The following is a 14,931-nucleotide window of genomic DNA, read 5'->3' as shown; positions in this document are numbered from 1 at the left end:
AAGCGAGTAGAGGCTGGCGAGATGCCCCTCAACATGAGTGACATTGAGTTGGCCACACCCACCCAATCACATGACCACCTAGCCACGCCCACCCAGCCGGTCATTAGGCAGATCATATTAGTGGTCCGCTAATTATGAAGTTAGTGGTCCCTGAGGTCCAAAAGGTTGGTGACCCCTGCTCCAGACAGCCAAGATTTCAGCAGCTGCATGGATATTCACAACTGAGTTGGTAATTCAGTTCAACTTTAATGCTAATAAATAGTAAGATTGCGGCATAGATGTACTGTAAATACAAAAGTTTTTACTTTAAAGTTCCATTCAATTACAGAAGACAAAAGAAGTCCATTTTTTCCATATTTACACTTTTATTATTATTTGCTGTACAGATTCAGGAGTGCAGTTCTGCCTCCCAAATTTTATTTAATGACCATTTAAACATGATGCATACAAGCTGGGTCCACGCAATTTCAATTTCTTCAGACTTGTTTTTTAAAACCTTATTTTTTCTACTCTAGTTTTCTTGTATAAAACATTTCCTCTTTTGGATTTTTATATTTCATTCCATGTTCAAAACAACCTTGGAGCAACTGTTGTGCAAGCAAGCGTTAATACATTTCTTCAGTTTCAAAGAGCTATCTTTCGAAAGAGCAGTAAAAGTAATCCAAATGCTACTATTCATTGAACTGCAAAAGAAGCCACTTACATGAAATAAATTACGGCAGGTAGTATGTGGACTTATGAACCTTGTATCAGAAGACAAACCTAAGCCACTTTTGTAAAACTTAAGCCTGACTTGCTTAAGTGTATTCCTTAGTGTATGTCTCTGCATTTGTGTTGTGTTAACTGTCACTTTTCCAGTGTAAATAAACCTTGGATCTGATATAGAGAGTTAAAGGATATATGTTCATTTAATTCTTCTCTTTTATGCCATTATGAATTCCTGAAACAGGAAGCAAGTTCTCAGGTGAGGTGTCCACAATTTCATTCTTTAAAAAAAAAAAAAAAAAATTAAGAGAAACACCTGTTATCTCTGCATTGGTCCATAGTGATTTAAATCTTGGAAAATCCTTGAATCTGAAGTTTAGAAATCAAATCCTTCACTTTTTCTTCCACTCTTCATATGATTCACTGCAAAAGTTAAAATTAAGACACATACTATTTTAGAATAGGATCATATACTGGAGAAGTATTTTTTTAAAATTTTTTAAAAATTTTTTTGATTTATATGCCGCCCTTCTCCGGAGACTCAGGGCAGTTTACAATGCGTTAAGCTAGCCTTCATATTTTGTATATTTATACAAAGTCAGCTTATTGCCCCCACAAACTGGGTCCTCAATTTACCTACCTTAGAAAGGATGGAAGGCTGAGTCAACCTTGAGCCTGGTGAGATTCGAACTTACAGTAATTGCAGACAGCTGGAGTTAATCACAATGCTATCAGTCTGCTGAGCCACCAAGCCCTTTAACCACAGCAATGCAATAATATCAATGCATGCATATGTATCATGGTACTTCTGCTTAGGTAAGCAAAGTTATGGAAGTACAAAACAAGGTGGGAAGTTGTAAGAAAAAGGCAGGAAATTTTAACAAAAATAAACCAAAAAAAATGAAAATATTCTGTTTCTGCTTCTTCTGTGATTATCATCAATTCAATTTCTATGACTGCCTATCTCATCTGAACAAATCTAGGTGGGTGATCCAATTCACATTCATTCACTCTACATGACCAGACAACTTTTGGTCACTCAGTTTTGTACATAATCTTAATTCATTCATTCATTCACTCTCCATTCATTTTATATTCTATCTTTTTGTTTTATTTAAGGATCTCATTCCCATTGCATTCAACTTCCTTTGATATTTCTCCTGATAACCTACTCTCACTCTTTTGAAGAAGCTACTATTACACACAATGTTTACCTCTAAAATTGTATACATATATTTACTTACTTTAGGTACAACTAAAATAATGTGCATGGACAATGAACATACAACTAAACTGTATCATATGCTTTCAAGCAAACAAATCTCTAGGTTTATGACTAAAACCTTTAATGTGATGATTACAAATTCAATATTCAATAATAAAGATACTCTTCTCTTATGTGGGAATGAGAGAAAGCAAGTTCATTTGTAGAGTTAATGTCCGATAAAATTTATCTACTTGAAGCACCAAAACTCAACACCAAAACAGGTAGTCTCAATTTATAACCAGTCTTTTAGTGACTGTTCAGTTATGACAGATCCTTCAAAAGACATTTATGATCTAGCTCTGATTGACTGCCTTCCCTGCGGACTTGTGACTGCATTTCAGATACTCAAGAACTGGCCTGTATCCACCACTGTTGTAAGTCGAGGACTACCTATTCAAGAACGCAAACTTTCCACCCTCCCTTAACAACAGTCCTTGGGGAGATCTATTGATAACCTAATGGTATCATATAAATCAGTGGTTATCAACCTTTTCTTCACCATGGATCCCCTTTAAATACCTTTTGTGGCCACGGATTATGACCACAGACCCCCAAGACTTAACTCAAGATTTAAATCATAACATTTCTTCAAGACTTCACAGACCCCCTATGAGGACATTGGAGGGTCCCCAGGGGTTTGTGGATCACAGGTTGAGAACCACTGATGTAAATTATATAGTGTTATCTTTTTTGTAATAAGGTTATAAATAACTAGTGCTAGAAAGTTCACTCAACCTTTGTTTCCAATTTGGATTTTTTTTATCCTGACCCAATGCTATCAGATTGCAACATGCAATTCTAACAGTCTCAAGAAAAAAGCAAAATGCTTTAGTCATGAATAGTTTATATAAACATTTTACTTGTTTGTAGGACTTCTGTCAAAATGTCAATCCCATCTTAATCATTTAACTAAAAAAGGGGGGTTCGATTGTACCTATTCTTATTTCTTGACATTAGACTCATCTTGAGCTTAGTTCTTTTCACACATCTCTGCTATCTCTTTTCAGTTCAGTACTTTACCTCCAGCAAATCAGCCTATTTGCTTTCGCATGAAAGTTCATCTGTATTTTCAGAAGCTTTAACATCTGGATTATCTAACGACACCTCACATAAGTAAATGTCAATGGGGCCTTTTGTGCTTCTAACGTGTACTTCTATGCAGTCCTGAAAAAGACCAATATGTTTTCAAGATTAAATAACAAATTACAGTATGACAAATCTTTTAATAGATGAAGGGTGCATAAATTTCATTGTATTTCAAAACTCAAAGTGTGCCAGCATATTCACAGGAAAGAGTTCTAATTACCGAGAATGTAACAAGAATTTCCAGGTAAGCAGTTCAGGAAAGATCCCAAATACCTTACGCTGCTGATTTACGTATTGCTTCGAACTCTGAAACTAGCAATGGATATGTATGTGTCTCCCATTCTCTTCACAAGCTTCTCATTAAGGGTTTTTGCTTAAGATCAGTGGGACAAAATCATTTTAATTTCAAATCATTACAGTTTGATCCTAATGAAATCAGCTCAGATACCTTTGAAACTTCAGAATGAGGTACTTTAGAGTAAGAAACCAAAAATGTGTGTAATTTCATTTCCATGTAGAAGCTGGCAGCCTAAGCTATAGTTAAATTTTCAACAAGTATGTTAATTTACAAACATATGAGGCAAATCTCCTTCTGTGACATTTAAAATAAAAATGAAAACTTCACTGTTGGTCTTTGTAGGTAGATCTTTTGTACAGCTATCCATCCAATCAAATCCCAGTAATTCAAATCAAGTCAAGAAGTACCTACTTTTTTAGGAGGGGGTACTTCCATCCTGGTTCCTTCTGGAGCCTTAATTGCAATAATAATCTGTTCTTGAAATGTCTGAATGTTATTGATATCTTGATAGGTCACATAAGCTAATGTATGCAACAGTTAAGAAATTTTAACAGCAGTAGCAGAAACTATTGTTTACTTTTAATGTATACAATATAATTATTAAAGTATTATAATTACACAAAAACCTAATATTGTTCAAATCCAGCAATTCTGAACATTTGTCAATGTTAAGGAAAAAGGATATTTTGCATTTTCTTTATCGTCTGTTAAGTCAAACAACTGATGAGCACAATCTTTGATTAATTCATCCAATGCTTCTTCCATTGTTGTCAAATCACAGAGTTCATCTCTTAACTTCTGTTGCTCCGGTGTTCGTTTAGTAATATGCTTAATATCTGAACCCCTAAGATAATTTTTTAAAAAAATTATAGAAGGTTTAAGCTTAAAGGTATAGGTAGCAATGCATCATTTTATCAATACCAAAATCATATTTAATGAGAGCATAAAAATATCTATATACTACTAAAACTCTAGTGTCTGTAACCTTGAACTGGGCAAAATGGTATATCAAAACTTTGTCAACAAAGATACCTCAAATGGGATATCTTATGCTGGGACTCTTTACTCCTGAGGAAATGAAATTTGGGAAAGCTATGGCTGCTTCAGTGCTGCCAGCTGCTGGAGTCACATAATCCTCATTTTCAACATTTGGTGACACTCATGCAATCCCTTGCTCCCTCCCACAGTCAGCAGAATCTACATACCTGCCTTCTGGGAAAAGAAGTAGGAAAGGGAGGGAGGAACAATGAGGAATGAACTCCACATATCCTTCTTGGCCCCAACTGCCCTCCCAATCACCTTTCCCAACCCATCAGCAACTCTTGCACATCCCTGCGACCCCCAGGCACTTTCTTGACTTATTGTTTCCCTTTGCGCACCCTCCCTGGTTTGCACAGCACCTCTCACATCCCCCCCTATCATTCCCAACCTTCATCCCTGTGCATTCCCTTGCTTCTTCCCTACGTGGTAGCAACCACTTATCTGTCTATTGGCCTTGGCCTTGCAACTTCCTGCTGGCTTCCCTACTTTCTCACTGCAAAATTCTCACAAATAAAGTAAATGGGGAAACAAGCAGGAATTCTAGGTACAGAGGGAAGAAGGGAAGAAAGAAAACAATGGCAGGGAAGAAAAGACATAAGGAAAAGAAAGGAGGAGGGGGAAGGGAAGGGAAGTTTCCAGTGCTTCATGCCAACTTCCCACAAGGACAATGGGAAAGCCATCAGTCATTCCTGCTCCTGCTGCTTTTTGCCTTACCTTGGTCATTTTGCTGTTTAGGTAATGAAATATCTCTTAAACGATGACCCAACAGGGCACAGGTTGTCTAAACTTCTAAAATCAGGTATCACTAGCTGCTACACATTTTATGGGACTACATACATACATACATACTAATAGTCTATTCCTGTGCAGACTTAACCCTGTAAACTCACTGATATTCTTATTAGATCAGGTTGTGTAAATTGTATAAATACTGTTGTGTACATTTTTACACAATCCAAGATCTTTACAAGTCTTACATTAATAATATTTATATATAAGAAGTTCTGCATCATTATTGGAGATTCTTTCCACTTGAGATTGTATTGCGGTAAGAGCTGAAGCAAGGAGGTTTCTCCATCTCAATAGTTTGATGCTCAATTACAGTATTATGATGCTTAGAACATAGACCAAACTCAAATATTTAAATATATAATTGGAGAAATCCTTAGGTCAATCCTGTATCCTTTTATCCGTAGTAGAGGTAGCGAACAAGGCTATTAATTTAAAATAATGAATTTGTGTCCAAGAAGCCTTCCAAGTTGTATCACACTCTTAATAAGTAATAGTTTGAAATAATGTGCCACATCATATTTAAATATCCAGGATCTCAAGTATAAAAGTTAGAAAAAAAGAGCCAACTTACACCCATTGAATATGATTCTTGGATCTTTTCTGAACAAGATGTATTCCATCCAACACATTTGTAATATCATATACTCTTCGCTTCCGTACTCCTAGCAAACGAGATACTTCATTCAAATCCAGGACTCCTTCTGGAGCAGCTTTGACAAGATCCATGAATCTTCTGGTCAGCTGAACCAGAGATCCATCATAACGGGGCTTTCTGCCTTTCATTGATTCTGCATAGGGTTAAATAAAAGTACAGATTAACAGGCACCAGTTCAATAATAAAACATATTTGCATTGCCTCTAAAAAGTTCATACCTTAAGCAAAAACACATTACCTTTCAGATTTAAAAAAGCTCAAATTCATATGGAACTATATATAGATATATTTCAATTATTGGCAAACATGAACTTGTGCTGTGCTGTTTTATCAACAGGCGCTGTTTACTGATCCAGTATTGCCATAGTATGACATCATGACTTGTCATCCCTAAGTGAGATAGCCAAATTCACCTGTTTGATGAGAGAAAAAACAATACCTACATTTATTGCCGATTGGAAACCCTGATGGACTTTTTGCATAAAAGAGAAAAAATAAATGTATGATTTATGATTTTGATTATTAGATAGGGTAGAGTCATGAGATAACTTTAAAGAAAGAGATAAATTTATAATTGTACTTATAAATGCTATAAAGAAGATTGGAAACCACTTCTTTGTACTGTATCTTTTTTTTCTATTTTTCCTTTAGCTTTTCTTTCTTTCTTGCAGTTTTAGCTTTCTTTGATTTTTTCTTTCCTTATAATTACTTTGCATTAGTTGTTTTTAAAAACTTTATATTTACACGCGTATCAATATAAAATGTTAATGAGAAAATAAGAATTTTTAAGTTTTGTAAAGGCTCCACCTTCATTGTTTTATGGCTACCAGAAATCAACTGTTCACCACCTTCATTTTCAATTTTTGTACGTGCCTATGGAGTGTCTAGCACTGTATTTAAGAGTAAAAAAGAATGATGCAGTGTGCAAATTCAATAAACACTGCTGATCTTGTGATAGTCTGGCTATGTGAATAATCTTACAGCAAATGTGATGTGTTTGGTAGATAAGAGAGATTTTAAAGAAAAAAGCACAACATTTTCCCTTGACATAATTATCCTATTAGCTCAAAATAGGTCCTCCAACATCCCTTCAAAACACTACATGATTACATATCTAATGTCCCTCAAAAGATTACCACTCCCATTCATGCATTTTGTTTCTACTTCCTAACTGAATCACTTACAGAAAGATATGATATAAGCAATAAGTTGTTGGTTTTGTACACTGCCCAGAGTCATGTCCAGTAAGGTGATCAACCATATAAATGTATTATTAAAGGAATTATTCAAGAAAATAAAAACAAAAAAGGCATTGGTTTGCAGATCTTAGATTAACCTCAACACAAAATGCTGACCTCTTGATGGCAACTCAGTAAAAATTGGGGTTGGAGTAAAAAAACGAAAAGGATCTCATCTCTGAGCATCTCTCTGTGTTAAAAGATTTAAATGGAAGTTAAAAACAAACCACCCACAAACCGTTCAATTCATTAAAAGGCTCCACAATAGCATTACAATAGTTACCACAGCACTGAAAAAAAAAAAGACTTACGACCAGTCCTTGGATTTACAACTATTACAGCAACTCTGCAGTCACAAAATTCTGGACCCTGGCAGCCAATACAGGTAGTCCTCAACTTACGACCACAATAAGCCCAAAATTTATGTTGCTAAGTGAGACGTTTGTTATATTAGTTTTGCCCCTTTTACGAACCTTTCTTGCCACAGTTGCTAAGTGAGCCATTACAGTGGTTAAGTTAGTAACAGTGTGGCTTAATGAATCTGGCTTTCCCATTGAATTTTGCTTGTCGGAAGGTAGCAAAAAAGGGGATCACCGGACTCCGGGACAACTGCAACCGTCATAAATACAAATCAGCTGTCAAGCGTCCCAATTTTGATCATGTGACCCAGTGGTGGGTTTCATTTTTTTTTACTACTGGTTCTGTTGGGTGTGGCTTGGTGGGCGTGGCAGGGGAAGGTTACTGTAAAATCTCCATTCCCACCCCACTCCAGGGGAAGATTATTGCAAAATCCCCATTTTCTCCCAATCAACTGGGACTCAGGAGGCAGAGAATAGATGGGGTGGAGCCAATCAGAGGTGACATTTACCGGTTCACCGAACTACTCAAAATTTCCGCTACCAGTTCTCCAGAACTGGTCAGAACCTGCTGAAACCCACCTCTGGTGTGACCGTCATCAAAATGCTGCAACGGTCTGTTAAGTGTCTACAACGATCGTAAGTCACTCTTTTTCAGCACCGGTGTAACTTTGAACGGTCACTAAACGAACCGTCGTTAAGTCGAGGACCGCCTGTACTGTAGCAAGAAGCCCAGCGTTTTTGGACCTCTAGGAACTAAACCTGGCTAATAACGCAAAAGGTTGATGCCTCATGCCTTTCACACACCGGTAATCTTTCTGAGGCCGACCCCCAAGGGCGACAGCTGTCCCTATCCCACCAGGCCCCGAGAACCCCCAAGACTCGCAGGCTACGACGAAGTTCGAGACGAACTGGGGAACCCCCAGAAAACGCAAACGGGGTTCAGACGAAGCCCGGGAACTCCCCTCCCTTCCCTTCCCCTCGCCCGGTCCTAATCTCATTCTCAAGGCCCCTTTAAGAGAAGCCGAAGGAGCCGCCTTCAAAAGCGCCTTCCTCCGGCCCTTCCTTCCTCTTTCCCTCCCTTCTCCGATCCTCCTCACGGATGGGGGGACTCTATTCTATTCCTTCCTCAGCCCCGCTGGACTCCCCTAACTCGCCGAGTTGGCAACCACCCACCCAGCCCGGCCAAGCCAGTCCATCTCCGTCCTTTCTCCTATCCGCGCAAGGCGAGAGAGGCCTTCAGAAGCCCCGCGGGTTGCTTTGGCCCACCCGCTGCCTCACTCACTGGCAGCAAGTCCAAGGAAGGCGACGGGAGCCGCAGCTGCTGCTCCTTACTCGCGGCCGGGGCTCCGGCCCAACGCCAGGGCGGCCATCTTGGCCCAGCCTCTCCCTCGGCGGCGCCCCTGGCCTTTCTCCGCCTCAATAGAGGTGGGGGGGGATGGATGGGGAGGAAGAGGCGGCGAAAGGGGGAGAGACAGCAAAGCGCCGCCCGCTTTCTGCTTCTCCGCCTCCTCCTCCGGAGAGATGCTTCGGCTGCTGCTTCATAGCGCTTTCCTTGGGCCGGGCCGTTTGCGGGATTCCCGAGCGGGAGCTTTAACCCCCCCCACCCCCCCCGAGCGGAGCAGAACCTCCGTCTGCCTCAGGGCAAAGCGAGAGGAGTTGAAGGCGCCTCTTCCGACCTTGGTTTTCGGATCAGGCGGCGTCGAGGAGCCGCTCAGGCTTGCTCTGCGATGGGCGGGTGGGATCCGGCTCGGGGACCGGGGCTGCCACCGCCACCGCCTCCCCGCCTTGCCTACGGGAAATGTGTTCATCTCCAAGTTAGGGGTTTTCAAGGTTTCTCCAGGGACAACTGCTTCTAAGAATGCTCTCTTTATTATGTTTTAAAGTTCTTTTGGTTTGTTTTGCTTCTTAATTTAATTTTTTAAGAAATTCTTTAAATATGTACGTGCAATTCTTTTTTTTTTTGCTTGCATGTCTTAACCAATATTATTATTATTATTATTATTATTATTATTATTATTATTATTATTATTATTAATAATAATAATATTAATATTAATATCTAGGACGCTGGCAGCAACCCGTATCAACCATTAGAACCAGTCAATGGTATTTGTGATTCATTTTTGAATGTTCAATTGACTGAGTTTCATGTTTAATGAATAAAGTAAATAATAATAATTGGTTGATACCTAGGACGCTGGCGGCAGCCCGTATCAATCATTAGCACCAGTCAATCGTATTTGTGACATATTTTTAAATGTTAAATTGACTGACTTTCATGTTTAATGAGTAAAAGCGATAATAATAATAACAACAACAACAACTTCATTGTCATTGTACCTGTATACACAGTATACCCACAGTATACCCATACAACAAAATTCACAACACCCAAAGACCAGGTCCAACACACATAACAATCCCGAAACACACTCCTACCCACCACAAATTCCCCACCCCTAAACCACCCAAACATCCACACAACAGACCAAGTTAATAATAAATAAATAAGTTAATAAAGGTTATAAACTTTTCGACAACAAATGATGCTTTGAAACGAACTTATTTGTTATTGGGGACGCTGTGTTATTTTAACTTTTGGGTAAAGAAAGTGGGCTTGGAATCAAAAGACTTGTGAATAAAGAAGAACGTTTGTAGCTCAAGTGTTGAAATGAAGGTGCTTGGTGCTCTCTGAGCTTGGTTGTTTTCTTGCAAACGTTTCATTACCCTAACTAGGTAAGTGCTCATCTCCGTTTCCTCATTGAGGGAAGCCAGCATTCTCTTCTTTGATTATATGGCTAGCATGTCTATAGGATAAGCTCATCCAATTAGAAAAGAATACCCTAATCCAAGAACTGCCAAAAACAACTGCAGCCCCACCAACACTGGCAGGATAAGATGCTGTACATAAACAGGGAGTAAAACCCCTTCTAGCAATGGAGATGTTACCTATTCAGGTAAGGAACTGTCTGCAAGCAAGTAACCAACTTCAGAGAGCATCAAGAACTTTGTAGCTCAACTTTGACCTACATACTGTATATTGTCATTTACTGGTATCATGCCCAAGCGTGACCAGACTTCATATTTAGAGTATCTGTTCTGGAGCTTCTCGAGGTGAACAGCAAAAACAAGCAAAAACCAAAATGAAACAAAAATGGGGTTCAGGCTTACAATATACTGTAATGAATTCAGAAAAGAATGGAGTAGAAAGGGAAAAGGAAAGCAAAATGCCCTAATTTATGTGGTACTTCAAGCGACATTAAAAAATTATTTATTTACCTAGTTACTTATTTAACAAATTTATACACCTTCCTATCTCACCCAAAGTGACACCAGGCTGTGCACAATAGATAAAAAAATAGAAAGAAAAACTTTAAGAAATGTTGCTGAATTAAGATTTCATATTGGAGTGTTTCATGGTTAACTTATAGTTTTGCTATTTGTACTTCTGCTACAACAGCGAAATCGAGAAAAGAGAAAGACAAGCAGTTGGGAGTCCAATGATACTCCCAGGATATATCTATTCAAAAATGTTTAACCAAATATAACATAGACAAAGATGAGATGCCCTGTTTATTGAACAAACCTGAAATAATTATATTGAACGGCAGTTGTTTCATAGGAGAGTTACACAGGAGTCATGCAAAAAAAGTGAAGAAAAAAAATCTGAATTTTTCCAAGATTTTCAAATTCTTCAGAATTCTATACCAGGGATGTGTTGATTTTAAATCTGACTGGATTCCTTTTCTAACAAAACCTTGTGTGAAAAGCATAAATAAAGGCCTATTCCATCTTATATGTAAGCTATATTGTGTGCAAATACAATTCACCAGGCCCGCTTACAAATGCATCTCAGCTGAGAAAAGAAGCTTATATTGCTTTCCATTGCTTTTTATTTATTTATTATTATTTATTTATTAAATTTATATACCTCCCTACTCCCGAAGGACTCAGGGCGGTGAACAGCCAAGAGATAAAATACACATAGTACAAACGTTAAAAAACCATTTAAAAATACATTAAATACTTTGGCCCACAAACAAATTTAAAACACCCCAATTTATAAAACAAATTTAAAACAATTTAAAAGGGAGGTTAGGCCAGACCAGCCTGCTGGAATAAGAATGTTTTGAGGGCACGGCGGAAAGTGCGCAAATCCAGGATCCTCCGTATCTCCGGGGGCAGCTCATTCCAGATGGCAGGTGCCCCCACAGAGAAGGCTCTCCCCCCGGGGGCCGCCAGTCGACATTGTTTGGCCGACAGCACCCTGAGAAGACCCTCTCTATGGGAGCGTACTGGTTGGTGAGAGGCTACTGGTGGCAGAAGGCGGTCTCGTAGGTACCCCGGTCCTAAGCCATGGAGCACTCTAAAGGTGGTAACCAAAACCTTGAAGTGCACCCGGAAGACCACTGGAAGCCAGTGCAGCTCGCGCAGGAGAGATGTTACATGGGAGCGCCATGACGCTTCCATAATCACCCACGCGGCCGCAATCGGGACCAGTTGGAGCCTCCGGGTGCTCTTCAAGGGGAGCCCCATGTAGAGAGCATTACAGTAGTTATTGTGTGGTCAATAATAGTTATATGTTGTAGTCAAAGCAATGATATAGCAGGGAAATCAGGAAAAAAAATGCCCTCATTTGAGTAATCTGGGCAGTATTTTGTTCCCAGAACACAATACACGGTGTCTTCAAAGTTACGAGGGCATGAGTGACCGTACGTAACAAGTCCCGATCCAGAAAGGGACGCAACTGGCAGATCAGGCGAACCTGATAGAAAGTCCTCCCGCCCACAGCCGTCAAATGCTCTTCTAAAGACAGCCATGAGTCCAGGCGGACACCCAAGTTGCAAGCCCTCTCCGTGGGGGCCAACGACTCGCCCCCAATAGTCAGTGATGGCACCAACTGACTATATAGGGATGTCAGAAACCACAGCCACTCATCTTGGATGGGTTGAGCCTGAGTCTGTTTCTCCCCATCCAGATCTGTACGGCCTCCAGGCACTGGGACATCACTTCAAGGGCATCATTGGGGTGATCCAGGATGGAGATGTACATCCGAGTGTCATCAGCGTACTGATGGTACTTCACCCCGAAACCACGGATGATCTCATCCAGCGGCTTCACATAAATGTCGAACAGAAGGGGCGAGAGGACCAACCCCTGTGGCACCCCACATACAAGGGGCCTCGGGGTCGACCTCTGCCCCCCTGTCAATACAGACTGTGACCGGTTGGAGAGAAAGGAGGAGAACCACCGCAACACGGTGTCCCCCACCCCTAACTCTTCCAACCGGTGCAGCATGATACCATGGTCGATGGTATCAAAAGCCGCTGAGAGGTCTAATAGGACCAGGACAGAGGAGCAACACCTGTCCCAAGCCCTCCAGAGATCATCAACCAATGCGACCAATGCCGTTTCCATGCTGTATCCAGGCCTAAAGCCCGACTGGAATAGATCTAGATAAGCCGATTCATCCAGGTACTGAGGAAGCTGTCGCGCTACCACACTCTCAACAACCTTCGCAACAAAGCGAAGGTTGGAGACTGGACAATAATTAGCCAACTCTGCTGGGTCCAGGGAAGGCTTCTTGAGGAGAGGCCTCACCACCGCCTCCTTCAAGGCGGCGGGAAAGACACCTCACTCAAGGAAGCATGTCAAGTTGCATGTCCATTCCTTAATCTGTTCTGATGCAGGAATACAGCTCTGTCTCCTAAATTTTAATCAGCAACCCTTTAACCATGATGCATACAAACCATTAGTTGGTAGATGGGTGGCTACAGAAATTGAATGAATGAATGAATGAATGAATGAATGAATGAATGAATGAATAAATTGGGCCCAAGAAATTTCTTCAGGCATGTAAGTCATTTTGCATATTTGTAAAATCGGGGAGGAGTATGTGACCTGCTTAACAAATGCCACGACTTACCACTGTAGCTCTGGGGTCAGTTAAAGTTATAAATCGAGGACTACCTGTATTATAATAAATGTCAACAAAGCAAAGAGCAAAGGTTTTATAGCCTTATTTCCTGCACTTGTTTTCTTGTACAAAACATTTTCTCTCCATATATTGAGCATGAAGTAAAATACACTTTAAAATAAAATACATTACTTCATTCTTATTGAAGAAATCTATTCAAACAGCTATCTTTTGAAAGAGCAGGAAAGATAACCTAATGTTGAATTCACTTTTATTCATTGCGCTGCAAAAGAGGCCACTTACAGACATGAAATGGTTTATAGCAGCTACTACACAGACTCATGAATCCTACATAAGAAGACAAACCTACACCACTTTTATAAAATCTAATTTAAGCCTGACTTAAATAGCTGTGTGTGTGTGTGTGTGTGTGTGTGTGTGTGTGTGTGTGTGTGTGTGTAATCGCGCCATCACAAGTTTTCTTGCTCAGGCACCAAAACCCTTGATTTTTAAAAACATCAAGAAACAACATTTTTAAGCATGAAATTCCACCCTGTATCTGGTCCCAGCATCCCATTTTTCATTTGGGTTGAAAAAACAAATTGTCTTCCTGTGCACACAAGTCCCTTATTCGGGTGTCACGAATTTTGTTTCCCAGACACCGAAAAAACCCACGATTTTTCAAAACAGAAAGCAGCACAATTTTTTAGCATGAAATGTCACCCCGAATCTCATCCCAGCTTCAGTTTTTGCATTCGGGTTGAAAAAAAATTGAGCTCCTGGGCACACCCTGGATTTTTCTTCCCCAGGCACCAAAAAACCTTGATTTTTAAAAACAGCAAGCAATACCATTTTTAAACATGAAATTCCATCCTGAATCTCATCCCAGTGTCCATTTTTTGCTTTTGGGTTGAATTTATTTTTTGCCTACCTTGGCATCACAAATTTTCTCCCTGTGAACTAAAAAACCCTCAATTTTTAAAAACAAAAAGCAGCACCATTTCTTAGCATGAAATGCCACACTGAATCTCGTCTCAGCGGTGGGAGGAGAGATGGAAGGATTGTATCTCTTTGCAGTCACTGGTTGTTAACACACTCTCTGAGAGCCCTTGAGGACACTTGGGGATTTACCTTCTTATCTGTTTATTTGGATTTGGTGTCCTATGTTGTGGCATGGGCTTGTGAAGTGGTTGTTTTGTTTCACCAATGTACAAATCTGCATATGTCTCCCTGTTGTATTGCATATATCACATTGCTCACTTTGTGTCTGGGTGTTTCACCCTTGGTGTGGACAAGCTTCTGACTTGTATATTCTTGGGTTTAAAGTTGGAAAATGCTACTGAGCTTTTCAGATATTCCTGCAATATATATGAAATGACAATGTTGCTACATTTGTTGTTCTCTTGTCTGTAATGGAGGAGCTTCTGCTGGGTCTTTTTTTTTATTTTTATTTTTTATTTGATGAGGACTCAGGATAATCACAAGTTCTGAAAGATTCCTTGACATATTTTAGTACTTTTTCTTTTCCCTCTTTACTGGTAGACAAACTTTCAGCCCAGTTATGTAGGGCTGA

The 14,931-nt window shown here is 39.9% G+C and overlaps 1 protein-coding gene across 3 annotated transcripts; it reads right to left on the bottom strand.

Moving 5' to 3' along the window:
* Positions 1-345: 345 nt before the first annotated feature.
* On the bottom strand, positions 346-8,864 carry E2F6 (E2F transcription factor 6). Of its 3 annotated transcripts, XM_070955506.1 has the most exons (7): positions 8,724-8,863; positions 6,083-6,257; positions 5,761-5,977; positions 4,042-4,200; positions 3,768-3,882; positions 2,993-3,136; positions 346-1,128 (listed from the first exon to the last, which is right to left on the bottom strand). In XM_070955506.1, exons 3-6 carry the CDS (start codon positions 5,970-5,972, stop codon positions 3,008-3,010), a joined length of 615 nt encoding a protein of 204 aa, XP_070811607.1. In that variant the 5' UTR covers positions 5,973-5,977; positions 6,083-6,257; positions 8,724-8,863; the 3' UTR covers positions 346-1,128; positions 2,993-3,007. The 3 variants fall into 3 exon arrangements, with proteins under 3 accessions (XP_070811607.1, XP_070811615.1, XP_070811598.1); XM_070955514.1 differs by lacking the exon at positions 6,083-6,257 and having other exon boundaries at positions 346-986; positions 8,724-8,864; XM_070955497.1 differs by lacking the exon at positions 6,083-6,257.
* Positions 8,865-14,931: the final 6,067 nt, after the last annotated feature.

Source organism: Pituophis catenifer, unplaced genomic scaffold, assembly GCF_029215685.1.
Source record: "Pituophis catenifer annectens isolate HBS135680 unplaced genomic scaffold, rPitCat1.0.hap2 SCAF_1, whole genome shotgun sequence".
Taxonomy (NCBI): domain Eukaryota; kingdom Metazoa; phylum Chordata; class Lepidosauria; order Squamata; family Colubridae; genus Pituophis; species Pituophis catenifer.
The sequence above is the reverse complement of the archived record's forward strand: the minus strand, read 5'-3'. Positions and strand labels throughout refer to the sequence as shown.

What these genes read in the sequence shown, in the direction of transcription:
- E2F6 (XM_070955514.1), bottom strand. Translation starts at nt 5,972, where the DNA reads ATGAAAGGCAGAAAGCCCCGTTATGATGGATCTCTGGTTCAGCTGACC. An exon ending in AAGAATCATATTCAATGGGT is followed by an intron (nt 4,201 to 5,760) that starts GTAAGTTGGCTC and finishes AAATTATCTTAG; the next exon opens with GGGTTCAGATATTAAGCATA. An exon ending in GACGATAAAGAAAATGCAAA is followed by an intron (nt 3,883 to 4,041) that starts ATATCCTTTTTC and finishes ACTGTTGCATAC; the next exon opens with ATTAGCTTATGTGACCTATC.